The 14,171-nt window shown below is 31.3% G+C and overlaps 1 protein-coding gene across 1 annotated transcript in view; it reads right to left on the bottom strand.

The window, feature by feature from the left end:
- The window catches only part of CycH (cyclin H), a 124,643-nt gene that overhangs the window by 101,060 nt on the left and 9,412 nt on the right, over positions 1-14,171 (bottom strand). Inside the window, exon 2 of the mRNA XM_085820163.1 lies at positions 3,433-3,555. Coding sequence (XP_085676289.1) covers positions 3,433-3,543 — 111 coding nt within the window. The 5' untranslated portion in view covers positions 3,544-3,555. The remainder of the gene's footprint in view (positions 1-3,432; positions 3,556-14,171) is intronic.

Raw genomic sequence — 14,171 nt, 5'->3', positions numbered from 1 at the left:
TACAATCAGTCTAAAACAAAATTACAAGCGACTGTATAATGTTTTACAAAGCTTACACAAATATGAAATATTTTCATTTTATTTTGTTGGTATTTATTTTCAAGACAAAATTACTTGAGAAAGGTGTGGTGCTTTTAAAACAATAAATCTTTTGGAGCTGACAATATGCTGTCAGAACTTTTAAAAGTTATGGGGACCTAACTGTGTACAGCTTACAAAGGAATTAATTCAACATATTCGTAAGAGTGAGACACTCTCAACGGAATGAAAACTTAGGACCATCTGCAAGGTACACAAAAAAAGACAACGCCCTAGACTGTAGTAATTATAGAGGAATCAGTCTTCTTTGCACATTCTATAAAATTCTGTCTATTATTCTTTTTGAAAGACTTCTGCTGATTGTTGATAACTTGATAGGTGACTGTCAATGTGGATTTAGGAAGGGCAGATCTACAACTGAGCAAATTTTTAACTTAAAACAGATTCTTAAAAAATGTAGAGAATTTGGAAGAAACTCACAATCTTTTTATCAATTTTAGAACAACAGCATATGACTGTATTAACAGAGAACACCTCATAAAAGCTAAGCATGAATTGAAAATTACAGAAAAACTTGTTGCACTTGTAGCTTTGATTCTCAAAGAAACCATTATTCAAGTACACATAGAGGATGATTACACAGAACAGCTTGAGGTAAAAAAATGGAGTGTGACAAGGAGATGCATTGGGATGCCTCCTGTTTAACATAGCACTCGAAAAAGTTATTAGAGACTCAAAGATCAATATTAGAGGAAATATCTTTACTCAGTTCAAATATTGGCTTATGCTGATGCCATTACCATTATCACCCAAACTGCACCGGCTCTCAAACAGGCATTTATGGCATTGGCATTGGAACATTAAAAGCCACATTAAATGATACAAATAACATCAAATTAAAGTTAATTATTTAAAGATTAAAAACTGAATTACAATAATCAATAATATTTTTTTTAATACAGATATATTAAATGGTAAGCCTAGATGACTTATAACTATTTTTTTTATTTTATTGCAAAATGACAAATAAGGTGTTTATTTAATAAATAATAATAATAATAATAATAAAAAAAACTAAAAGATTTTGCGGTAAAATCCTAGTATACGCTACGGCCTTGGCACAATTTTGAAAATTGTTGCCAACACAAAATGACCTGTTTACTGCTCCTCATAATGTCACCAAATTCCATGTGTACCATGTACTAGGATTAAATCAATTTTGTTTTATACAAGAATGGGAAGGTATGTTCTTTAGTTCAACATGCACTGCAGATGCATATGCAAGTCTCTCCATTCTTGAGGTTACAGCAAACCAAAGTTGCTGGAAACTTGCTTTGCCTTTCTAAAAGATAATCTGATTGGAGCTGGAGAAACTGGCTCCATGCCATCTGCTTGAATGATGCACATTTGAAACATAAATCACCAAGAAAGAGATTGCTTCCAACGCTGGTGAAAATCTCGCTTATTTTTGGATCGCCATATGAAATTCCTCGATTTTTCCAGATTTTAATTTAAATATTTAAATTCCCTGACCTTTTTTGGTCAACTTTTGAATGCTCTGATTTTTTCCAGTTTTCTAGGGAGCATGGCAACCTTGTACATATATATATATAGAGAGAGATAGATATGCTTTTGTTGCAGCCTATTGCAATCAAAAAGGGAGATGCACAACTACTTGTTATGCTAGTACTATATACAAAATTTCAACATTCCGAGACTACTCGTTTTTGAGTTATGTGAGATACATATAGACATACCTACATAGAGATGCCATGAATAAATCTTTTCGGAATCAATTTTAAATCCTTTTTGTAACCCGCTTTGGGAAAAAGAGTCCTTTATTCTGTCCTTACGTGCAGATGTCACACAAAAACATCGTTAAATTTCATTCAATAGCGGTCAAAATGGATATTTTCATTGAAATAATCATATTTCGAAAATTTTCACGATTACAATACTTCCTTCACTTCGTACAAGGAAGTAAAAAAAAGAAATATTGTTTAATAATATAGAGCGAAAATTTTAAATTACAGTACAAAGTCTTTAATATGGATGTCCATAATCTGGAATGATCTATGATCCGTACCTCAAAGCTACAAACTTTCTGCGCATGCGTTTTACGCATTATGCGTAAATACCTTTAAGGCGTAAATAATGCATAAAGGTAGGTATTATGCATAATACGCATGTGGTATTATGCATAATATGCATGCATCATACGATAGGTATGATGCATAATACGCATGTGCATAATACCATTACGCTTGCGCATATGCATTTACACATGCGGATAATACGTTTACGCATTCGCGTTTAATGTATAACGACAATATAAGCTAAACTAAAATTATCTATTTCAGTTAATGTTGCAGATTGCATTGTTCCTTAATCTTCTAATAGGATCTGGCTTATTATTTTTTGCAGACTGTTAGAGCAATTTTATAAAAAGTAAGCTTGAACTTTCGATTATATCAAAAAGAGTTTCCGATTCTGGAGCTGCCAAAGGATCTGTGCAAAGCGAAAGCTTGTTTCGATGTACCGCTTCCGATAGTGAAAGAGAGGTTATTGAAAACAAAAAAATTTCAATTGACAAGTTAGTCGGTATTCTCGACACAGCAATTATAGGACTTGAACAGTGGAACTGAACAAGAAATTATGTCTGTTTATAGAATTAAAGAGAAAGTATTAGCACAAAAAACAAAGCAACTTAAACAACTTACTTGAAAGAAATGTTTAATAAAGTAAACAAATAAATATTAAGCTTTTTTTTTTTTTGTAAATTTTGATACACTTTAGATTATAATTCCTCTTTATTTCATAAATTACGGTTTCATATTTTTAATTTTATAATTTCTGCATGCCATCTTACTAGATTTAAATTGATGATCTATAATCCAAAAAATCCCATAATCCGGAATCGCTGAAGTCCCGACGAGTCCAGATTAAAGACTTTGTACTGTGCTCTGATAATGTTATAAACATTTTTACTTTCCCTTAAAACACACTCAACATATCTCATATAAATTTTCTATTAATTTAAGGAAGCTCTACATTTCTAATACTAAGAGAATACTTAATTTTTAAAATGGCAGCATATTAAAAAAAGTAATTAGCAATATAATTATGTAATAAAAGAATCACTCAACATATTATAACACAATTAAACACTGAAAAATATTAAACATATTAATTGATTATTAAAATTAATTATTTGTATGAATATCAAATAAATAATTACTAGGAGAGTAAAATAACAGCATTAGCAGATTCAAATCAAAATTAAACAATAATTTCATAAAAATATTCAATATTTTTTTATCTCTGAATAAATATATATAATATTTAAAAGAATCATATAATAGAAACATATTAAACAAAATCATTAACACTTACTCCATTTGAATTTTCTTGGATAAATTTCCTATTGGCATTTTCCCTACTTTTTGCTAATTCAGTACTGCTTTTGAACATCCATGATCTTGCCTGTGCACTTAAGTTAAACATTTTCTGTTTTCTCTAAAATTAAAAATAAATAAATAAAATAAAATTTTAAAAAGTAATACTTATGTAAAAGTAATTGATGCTGATTAGAGCAATGGTAGGACAGGAGCAATATAAATTACTTAAACAATTAGAGCTCAGGATAAAAAGATGTAGCACAATACATTTTCAAACAGACATCTGATAGAAAAAAAAATTTTAATTTTCAAAATATCAAAAGAAAAAAAAAAAAAAAAAAAAAAACCTATTTCTAATGCATTTCTTCTACCTAGTTCAACTCTTAACTCATAAAGCTTATTTTCCTTAATGCAACATCTACTTAAGACAAATTTCTTACTACTAAAACAAATTCTCTTAACATCTGAGGTATATGGAAACCTAATGTTACAAGGTGTTATTCGATATATTTCACTAATTGAATATTTTCAAGTCTTAAAAATGTCTTACAATAAAAATGCTTAAGTTTTTTACAGTAAAAGAAAATCATATTATGTACGATTTTGTTTCAATAAGAATATTTACTTTTATTTCAAAAGAAAACCAACCAATTATTTTCAGTATTTTATAGCGTAGACATACAGTCAAAAATTTAATCAAAAGAGATCAAAGGATAGCTTCAATTTATAAAACTTACAAGTAATGGTTTATCAGTAATTTTCACACGCTGAAAAAAATAATCTTTATTGTAAGAATTTGTATAATTGATAGTACATGGCCATGCTATATATGACTAACATTTAACAAAAAAAAAAAAGGACCTAATTTTTTCAAAATATAAAGAAAATATAATTTTAAATTCTTTTCTTTTAATTGTACTTCTGTGACGGAGGAAATTGTCAGTTATTTGAAAGAGTAGAAGACAAAATATCCCATTTGGAATGGAAAAATTTCCCCATATTTCTAGAATTATAAATGTTTATTGTTGAATGCCATGTTTAATGAAAAATGAACGTCCTTGTGCTAATGTAATAATAAACTTGAATATTTTAGAACCTGGTCTGCCACTGTTAATTACTACTTAAGCTTTACCAATACCTTTGCCAATTTTGATGAAATGCTTAAAATCGTAGATAGGTAATCAGACAGAAAAAAAAAAAAAAAAAAAACACTAATGAAGTAACACACGAAAAAATTAATAAAATTAGTGACAGAGAAAAAGTAGACAGCACTGCACCATCAATGGCATAATCATGCATCATTGATAGTGCAGTGCTGTCTACTTAATTCAGATTACGCTTACAGCTTAGTGCTGATATTATCAATCAAAACTTGATGCTGCAGATCAAACATCTTAATACCTTGCAAAACAGCAAACAGCACTGAAGATTGTTCTCCCTAAAGGAAGGTGATTCCTTTATATATTAATCTATAATTATCATTGCAAAGAAGAAATTTTGGCTTGTTCTTTAATTGCATTCAGTAAAAATAAATACACTTTCGAGATATGTATATATATTTATTTCATATTCTAAATGTTTCTCAAGTATTCATTTACAGAATTTTACTAACTTCTCCATTTATGTCTTTGTGACTGTTAAATTATTGTAAGTTTCATTAAATAGTAGATATGAATACTTAAATAGCAAAATATGTAGTGGCACATATTTGTTTTCAAACACTTGTGTTTTTTCAGTTTTATTTACAAATATCAGTTATTATATATTAGCAAAATGACTTTATTTTTCTTTCACATACACTATTAACCCTTTGAGGGGCAGTGGTCGCGCCCTGAAACCACCAATTTTCAAAATTTTTCCCGCTCTTGTTTCCAAACTGTTTGAGTGAAAACCGATTGATTACTTATCTATTACCTCTAAATAACGCAAAATTACTGCAGAACTATACATTTTTTAGGTCTTAGTATTTTAAATTGGATGCCTTTTAAAATTCATTTTCAGTGAGAAAAAATAACTACCTTTTATTTATATTAATAACTTAAAATTAAAAAATTTTTTTATCACACATAATTATTTCTATCATAAACAATAAAAATACAGCAATAATTAAACTGCATATATAAACAACCTGTGTATATTTATGGTATTTCCTTTGTGGTTTCAGGGCGTGACCACTGCCCCACTAGAGCATTGCGTTACAATGCTCACATTCCCCCCTAGAGGCTCGGTGGTCGCGCCCTGAAACCACTGCTCTTTATAGTAATGTTTGCTGCTTTGAAATTGAAGTGTTTATTTTCACCTGAATATAGATTAGGGGTTTTGAAATCACAGAGTTATTGTATTACCAAACAATACATGCACTTGCCCCCATAAAATATTTTTCATTTCCACACATTTTTCTCTGATTTCAACATTACTGTGATTTTCTAAATTATTTTGTGTGGTTCCAAAAAATTGCAAATATATTTTTGAATAATTAAAAATAGAAATCGCGCAAAAATTTAATTAAATTTAAAATATTTTGCCAATATTTTATTTTCTACTGTTGAGATTCAAAATGCCTCGCAAAGGGTTAGAAATAGCTGATGCATTAGCGTTAATTGAAGAATTACCTTCAGATCCAGAATCAGTGGTCTCTGAGGATGAAAGTGAAGGAGAAGGAAATACTCCTTTACCCCCCTTCCCTCCTGCTTATAGAAATATAGAAGATGAAAGTGATGATGAGTCAGAAAATGATGATATAAATTTACAAGGTCCTTCCAGAATTGCAGATGTAACATGGAATAAAATGCAGAATGTAGTGAAATCGTTCAGTGTTGGCTTGTGCATGTACCAAAAAGATAAAACATGCTTTGAACAGTTCCATAAAATATAACTTAAATCTTTGACATTAAAAAAAATTACTGAGCTTTTTAATATTCTATTGAGTTTTTTTACCTATTTATCCCAATTTCTTTATTATGTACATTCTTATGTGTTCACTGCTGCAGAAAAATTACATAAATTATAATTTTTTTCTAATGATATACTTTGTAAAATAAAGTAAAAAATTTATATTTGATGCAATTTTTAAATGCAGTTTTTTTTTTTTTTTTTTTTTTTTTTTTTTTTTTTATTCGCAAATTTCGTCATTCATTGGAAATGCGTATGGAAAAAGGTAAGTCCTAGAAGCGCGCTGGTTTCACAGCGAAACCACCACCCACAGATTAATGGGCGGGAGTAGATTTTTTTTAATTCATATATTATTTGTCTCTAGGATCATAATATTTGATTTCTAGTGTTTTTAGTTAAAAAAATTTTTAAAATAATATAGCGTGCGTCAAAGGGTTAATCATCTATTTTAAAACCTCATCATTTAGAAAAAAGTTTTCAAAACATTTTTGGTTAAAAAAACAATTTCTTCAAAAGGTTCTGAAAATGAGCTCATGTAAATATTTGGATACCTTGAATAAATATTTTATATTTAATAAAAACATGAAAATAACAAGACATTCAAAATTTCATTGGACATCCTTTAGCTTTAATTACGCTTTTCATGTGTTTTGCATGGATTCAACTAATTTTTTCATGTAAGATCATTCTATTCTTATGCAAGAAGTGCTTTTAGTAGAGCTTTCGAAGTATCATGTTTCCTTTTCTTTTCTCCAACTCACTCCATACAATGAGAAGTATGCATCTCCATATATCGAAAAGTTTTGATAACTTCAAGACAGTTGTATAATTATTAGAAGCTAACATTTAGAGTTATATGTTTAGGCTTGTTATCCTGATAGAATTTAAATGTATTCTGCATTCCGAATTTTCCTGCAGATATTTTCAAATTTTCGTAAAAATAATATTCGGTAGTCTTCTGTTATCAGGACCAAATTAAGAAATGCATGTAAATGTGTTCGTGTATGCATGTGTATATATATGTATGCATGTATGTATGTGTGTGCATACATTCACACATATATACATATGTGCATAATATGCACACATTTTGGAATTTGGTCTCAATAACAGAAGTGTATTAAATATTTATACATTTATACTGATCCACATTATTTTTGATAAAACTAAATTTCCAAATATTGCCAAACTATTAAGCCTCTACCCTCATGAATGCATGACATTATGCAATAGGTTTATTATTAACTCAGTTCTTAATTCACACTTTGCTATGTATTAATTTGTCTCTCAGACCTAAATATGTGTAAATTTTAACTTATGTGTAATTTTGACTTGTATGCAAATTTTGACTGCAAAATATCACATTATTCCAATGTGTTCAAACTTTGCTTACTATAGTCAGGGGTGGCCACAGAGTGGCTCCCAGCTGAGTGGCATGGCTGTTATGCAAACTAAATATATAGATGAAATATTGTAAACTAAAACTACTCAATGTCCAAAAGAAAGTAAGTAATTTATAGATTTTGTTTCACAAAGTTGTCAGATGTTTTTTCCCATTTGAAACCTGTTTCACTACTCTTAAAATGATGTAAATATGGACTCATGGCTTTTGGAAAATTTAGTTGCAGTTCTAGAACTTTCCCGAATTCCAACATGCATTTCTTACTGACATGAGGTCTAGCCACACCTGCCATAGATTTTGCAAATGCCAGACATATTTCCCCTTGCTTTCTTGCTGAGGAAAAATTTCTTTCTTGTTGATTGCCCATTGTATCCATGTCCTAAATAACTCTTCTAAATACTAAAAAGTTAACTTTTATCACAAACCGTTCCTCGAAATCTGTTGAATGTTTTAAAAGCACTAATTTATGGGTCTTGATTGATTTTTTATAGAATTAATTGGTGATGCCTCATTGTTAGCTAGAAATGTGGTCCAGACTTCAGTGCATTTTCAACAGATCCCCACAATTCCCATTGTTTTATTATGTTCAAGACAGCTGAATGCTTTATATCAAAGATTTTTTTTAGATATTTCAAACACTTTTGCTATCTCTGAAAAGATGAATTATTAAATTTCTAACAGATCTTTCCCTTAAATTGATGCATCTTGCCCCGACCATTTGCAGATATGGAATTGTAAATATATTTTCCTAAGCAAGTAAAAATTTCCAAAATGCAAACGATAATTCTTGAAATGTAATTTCATTTAAAACAAAAAATTATGACAAGTTATATTGCCTGGAAAAATACCTCAACAAAACTTTCAAATGCCCAAATTATTAACACTTTTTTTAGTAAATATTTTTGTTACAAGAAGTAGTTTGATACAGTCAAGTCTTTAATCCGGACTCGTCGGGACTTCGGCGATTCCGGATTATCGATTTTTCTGGATTATAGATCATCAGTTTAAATCTGGTAAGATGGCATGCAGAAATTATAAAATTAAAAATATGAAACCGTAATTTATAAAATAATGAGCAATTATGATCTAAAGGGTATCAAAATTTACAAAAAAAGAAGCTTAACATTTATTTGTTTACTTTATTAAACATTTCTTTCAACGCACGCATGCGTACCTACCTTACGCATAGCCGAAATTAGAAAATTGCATCCAGAAAACTATTTGATTTGTATTCGTGATATTTATAATGACGAGGAATTTGATTTAAATCATATCAAAGACGGAGTACATCGAGATTAAATACTACATTTAGTAAGGAATTATAAGCCGAATAAAATAAAAACATCTGCCCTGAAGATAATGTTAGTGCTGACAGATCAACTTCCAGTTCATTGTGCACCGCGACTACCCCCCCCCCCCCCTGCAGAGCAGCGTGAAACTGATAAACAGGTTTCTGAATGGTTAGAGAAAGAAAGGATATGCCTTTATCCATTTTTTTGCAGCAATTCCACTTTTTGCTTCATGGACATCGAAACATGCTTTCGCTTTGTAGATCCTTTAGCAGCTCCAGAATCGGAATTTTTTTTTGTCATAATTGAAAGTTCAAGCTTACTTTTATAAAATTGCTCTAATAGTCTGCAAAAAATAATAAGCCGGATCCAATTCGAAGATTAAGGAACAAGGCAATCTGCAACATTAACTGAAATAGATAATTAGATAATTTTAGCTTATACCGGCCGTTATACATTAAACGCGCACGCGAAAACGTATTCTGTGCTTGCGCAGACGCATATGCGCAGTCGTAAATGTCTTGCGCGCACGCGTAAAACGTCTATGAGCATGCGTCAACACGACGCATGCACAGAAAGATTTTAGCTTTGAGGTCCGGATTATAAATCATTCCGGATTATGGGTGTCCAAATTAACGACTTTTGACTGTATTTTGTAACAAGCAAGGCTTAAAATAGAGAAAAAAAAAAACGATTTATTAGGGAAAAAAACTGAAGTCCATGTTTTAATATTTAGTACAAGATTTATTCAAATACATTTTAAAAATACAAGTGTTCAAAAATAAATATGGGACACTGTACATCTTTCTCTTTTACATTCCCAGAATTCACATTTTCCTACAATTTACATTTTTTCTCTGTGCCTTCAGTCTCCCTATAATCAGAATGCTTTTCAGTACTCTTTGTAAATTATCAAAATCTTGAATTTCTCATCATTCTCCTTTTTTAGGCCAGTGAACATAAATGGAAGATGATTATTTAAATAATAAAAGAAAGGCCTTGCGATATGGAACAAAACAAAATGCTGCAACAAGTGTCTGAATTACTACTGAAACAAAGCCAAAGGCATGCAGGCGCAAGACCAAATCATCATAGTCATCTTATGATTTGGCGCAAGACCAAATCATAAGATTTGTAGCTCTCATAATCCATTCCGCTGAAGTGTTTTACACAGCATTCCCAAGCAAGCTGTTTTGATACTTGCATATTAATGCAACCATCCTGGTGCAACCTGACAGTCTTTTACAGATGAAAAGGTAAAAATTATTTATTGGGTACAGGTTAGCAATTTGTTGGATAAACAGACTGACTGAAATGATTCACATTAGACTGAAATGATTCACAAGACAAATGTTTAAAACAAAAAGTGGACTTCTAATCATAAAGTAGGCTTTAGAGCATTTCTGTATGTAAATATAAACTGTATAATAAAATTCAATAATATTAATAGCATTAAATAAATGGCTTCTGATGTTGTACAAATTAAAATAAATTGAATAAAACATTGCCGGGCAGAAATTACATAACAGTTATATGGATATGTATTCTAAAGGATTCTGTCAGAAAAAGATTGCCTACCTTAAAGACATTAGCTGGTGCAAAATGAGGCTGAACTCAGGACACGCTAAATTTCATTTACAATACCTGTCTTAAATCAGTTCTTAGATCTGGCAGTGAAATTATGGTTTCAGTTGCAGAGACCAAGTTGGAAGTCCTGGACAGAGCCCAGAATGGAGCTCTCCGCTTGATCACAGGAGCAGTAGTGTCAACTCTGATAGCAGATTTACAACCCTATATTTCAAACCCTTTAATTATTATTGAGATAAAGAACAAACAGTTTATAGAGTTGCTAGACTGAAAGCATCTCGGCAGGCATACTGGACACAAAATAGACAAGTGGGCATCCTCAGAACTTAGATGTCTCCAGTCAAGATTTGTGAAGGTTTGTGTGATTTATGAAGTTTTTGAAAATACCCTATAATTTAAAACTGGATAAAAATAGAAAAAAGATACACTACATATTATTCTAAAAACAAATGCCTCCTCACTATTGGACAATAACTGTCTTGAACCAGAATGGATACATGTATTTACAGATGGCTCTAGAATGAATAATGTAGCTGGCACAGGTGTATATTGTAAACTGTTTTCAAAATATGTGCTCCAGTGGGTCAACGCTTTTCAAACTTTGATGCAGAAGTTCATGCGCTTTCTTTGGCTGTGTCTAATTTGAAATCTAGAATTCAGTTTTTCACAATGGCCGTCATTCTAGTTAATTATAAGTCAGCCACAGAGGTAATAGATCTTCAACACCACTCTGAGCCTCCTCTTATGTCAAAAATAAAATGAGATATTAGTGAACTAAATATGTATGGTAAAACAGTAGAATTTCAATGGATACCATCCCATGTAGATATTGATGGTAATGAAAAAGCAGATCTCTAGCCAAAGAGGGGTACAGAGTTATTTATTGAACATAGTCTTTTCCTTTGGATTGCCTTAGAAGAAGTATTTGAAAGAATCATGTCAGCTTACAACACAGAACTATCAAAGGGTAAACTTCGGAAGAACATCAGGAATGACTGAAATAAGTTCAGTCATAGGCCGTGTAGAGAGGCTGTGGCTAATTTCAGACTGGGTACAGGGCATGACTGCTTAGCCGAACATCTCAGTAGAATAGGTATACTGACTGATGGCCAAAGCCCTATTTATAAAACAGAAACTATGAATAAGCAGCACTTGCTCGTCTGTCTGGACCTTGACCCTAAGAAGTGGGGAACCTATGATCCCCGGGTCAGGCACTGACCCACAAAGGTTGTTTACATGACCAGCACTTTTATTTTTATAACATTATTTTTTTATCATAAAAAAAAAAAAGAGAGCAGACAAATGAAGATGAAAAAAAAAATCTAATGCCGAATTTACAAAAAAGGTATTTCTGAGCGGATGTTGGCCAACTGATTTTCTATCGTGTGTCACTCAACAATCAAGCGGCGCATCTCGTCTCCTCGGGTGATTTATCGCATGGCCATGTGCCTACAGTTTCAAATGTGAAGGTGCTTGAAAACTTGTCTGATGCGGCGCATCTCAAATTCCTATGCATGAAATGTTACAAAAATGTAGATTGCAAAGATAACAATAGGAAGATTTTGAGGAGGTAAGATTAATTATTTTCTGATTTCCTCTTAAAACTGTTTATAAACTATTCCAGTAAACTTTTCAACCTAATTAAAACTGTAATATTTTAGAGAATAGTTCACGTCTTTATTAAGAAAAAGCCAATCCATTTAATAATTCAGAAACCACGAAATTCCTTAACCAGAAATTGAATTAAATATACTTAAATTAAATCAAAGACTATGTTTTTAATATTAGCAAAGTTAATAATTTTTACTCTGTTACGAAAGTTCTAGATCAAAGTCGAATCACTCATAATCCAAAAGATGAAATGCATGGCCTGGAGGGTTTTCCATAAATTTTAATTAAGCTTAATATTTACATATATACAATGTTGGCTAAAATGCCTGAATCGAATATTTAAGGCTCAAAAGGCAATAACTGAATAGTTCCAGCTAATATCTAAATCGAATTCTATTGCATAGTGCATCGAAATTCTACCTTCAAGAAGAAGAATATTTTTTCAAGTCACGTGTTCAGAAGGGGAAAGGTTAAGTAAGCCAATAGATGGACTCCTAACGCCATCTCTTGGCGATATCAAAGAATATTCCTTAACACACTCCCCGCCTGAACTCTGACAAGAGTTCATCTAACTCAGTTATACATACAATCAAGTACATAAATCACTATTCTATAAAAATATTAAAAAATACTAATTAGTCAAACACTTCAATTCCAATACAGGTATCAAATAATAAATGTTATAACTAATAAATGAACTAAATTTTAAAATATTTTCCACTTAACTGAACAAACTTAACTAACGATATTCAATTTAAGCATTAATAGACAAAAAAAAGAAAAAAAAAACATAACTAAATCGTTAAAGTTCAAAATATCTAAAGTTCAAGAGGATATAGATGTTGAACAGTACGTTTTAAAATTCCATTACCAGTTTTTAATTCGAATGATCGGATTTTACCATCACGTCCAGGAATAATTTTTATGATTCTACCAAGTTTCCATAAGAGTTTGTTTTTATTATCTCCTTCAACTAAAACAACATCTCCTACTTTTAGTTCTGGTTGAAGTTGCGGATTCTTCAAGAAATGGGCAGTTCTAAGATCTAATAAATATTGTTGCTTCCATTTCCACCACAACTGTTTTAACAGCAATTCTTGATAACACTTTCTTTTTAACAGCGTTTCTCTTGTCGTTTCGCTACCGATGATTCTAGCAAAGGTCAAAGGATACTTCAAATCAGTTTGTCCAATGTTTAAGAAGTGCATTGGAGTCAACGGTTGCGGCTCGTCATTGTCGTTGTAAACGTAACTTAGAGGTTGTGAATTAAGAACTGACTCCACTTTGACAAGTAGTGTAGACATTTCTTCGAAAGTCAACAATGCTTTTCCTACGATTTTTCTTAAACATTCTTTAACAGATCTAACAAGTCTCTCATAAAACCCTCCCCACCATGGGGCTTGTTCGATTATAAATTTCCAATGGATTCTTTCTTTGGCAATGAAATTCTTGAATTTGTCATCTTTTAAAACTTTTGAAAAATTCTCAAGTTCTTTCTTTGTCCTCTTAAAGGTCTTGGCGTTGTCAGAGTAGATGATTACGCAGTTTCCTCTTCTCAAAAATCTGCGAAATGCAAGTAAAGAGGATTCTATTGACGTATCTGATACAAGTTCTAAGTGTACAGCTCGGGTTACTGCACAAACGAACAAAACAATATAGGATTTTTGAATGTCTTTAGAATTCTTTACGTAAACTGGTCCGGCGAAATCAATTCCACAGACTGCAAATGGAGGCGATTCTTGGATTCTATCCTTTGGTAAGGGTGCTGTCATCTGGTCTGCTGGTTTAGCTAAATATTTTTGGCAAATTATACAACCTTTTAATGCTTTTTTGACTAACTGTCGTCCTTTAGGAATCCAGAAGCGTGATCTGACTTTAGCTAAAGTTGCAGCAATTCCTTCATGCATTATCTTCTCATGTTCTTTGCTTACAATTAGAATCGTTAGTCGAGAA

The sequence above is a fragment of the Stegodyphus dumicola genome, chromosome 7, assembly GCF_044657685.1.
Source record: "Stegodyphus dumicola isolate Sdum_Otavi_A_Nest chromosome 7, ASM4465768v1".
In the NCBI taxonomy this organism is placed as follows: Eukaryota; Metazoa; Arthropoda; class Arachnida; order Araneae; family Eresidae; genus Stegodyphus; species Stegodyphus dumicola.
The sequence above is the reverse complement of the archived record's forward strand: the minus strand, read 5'-3'. Positions and strand labels throughout refer to the sequence as shown.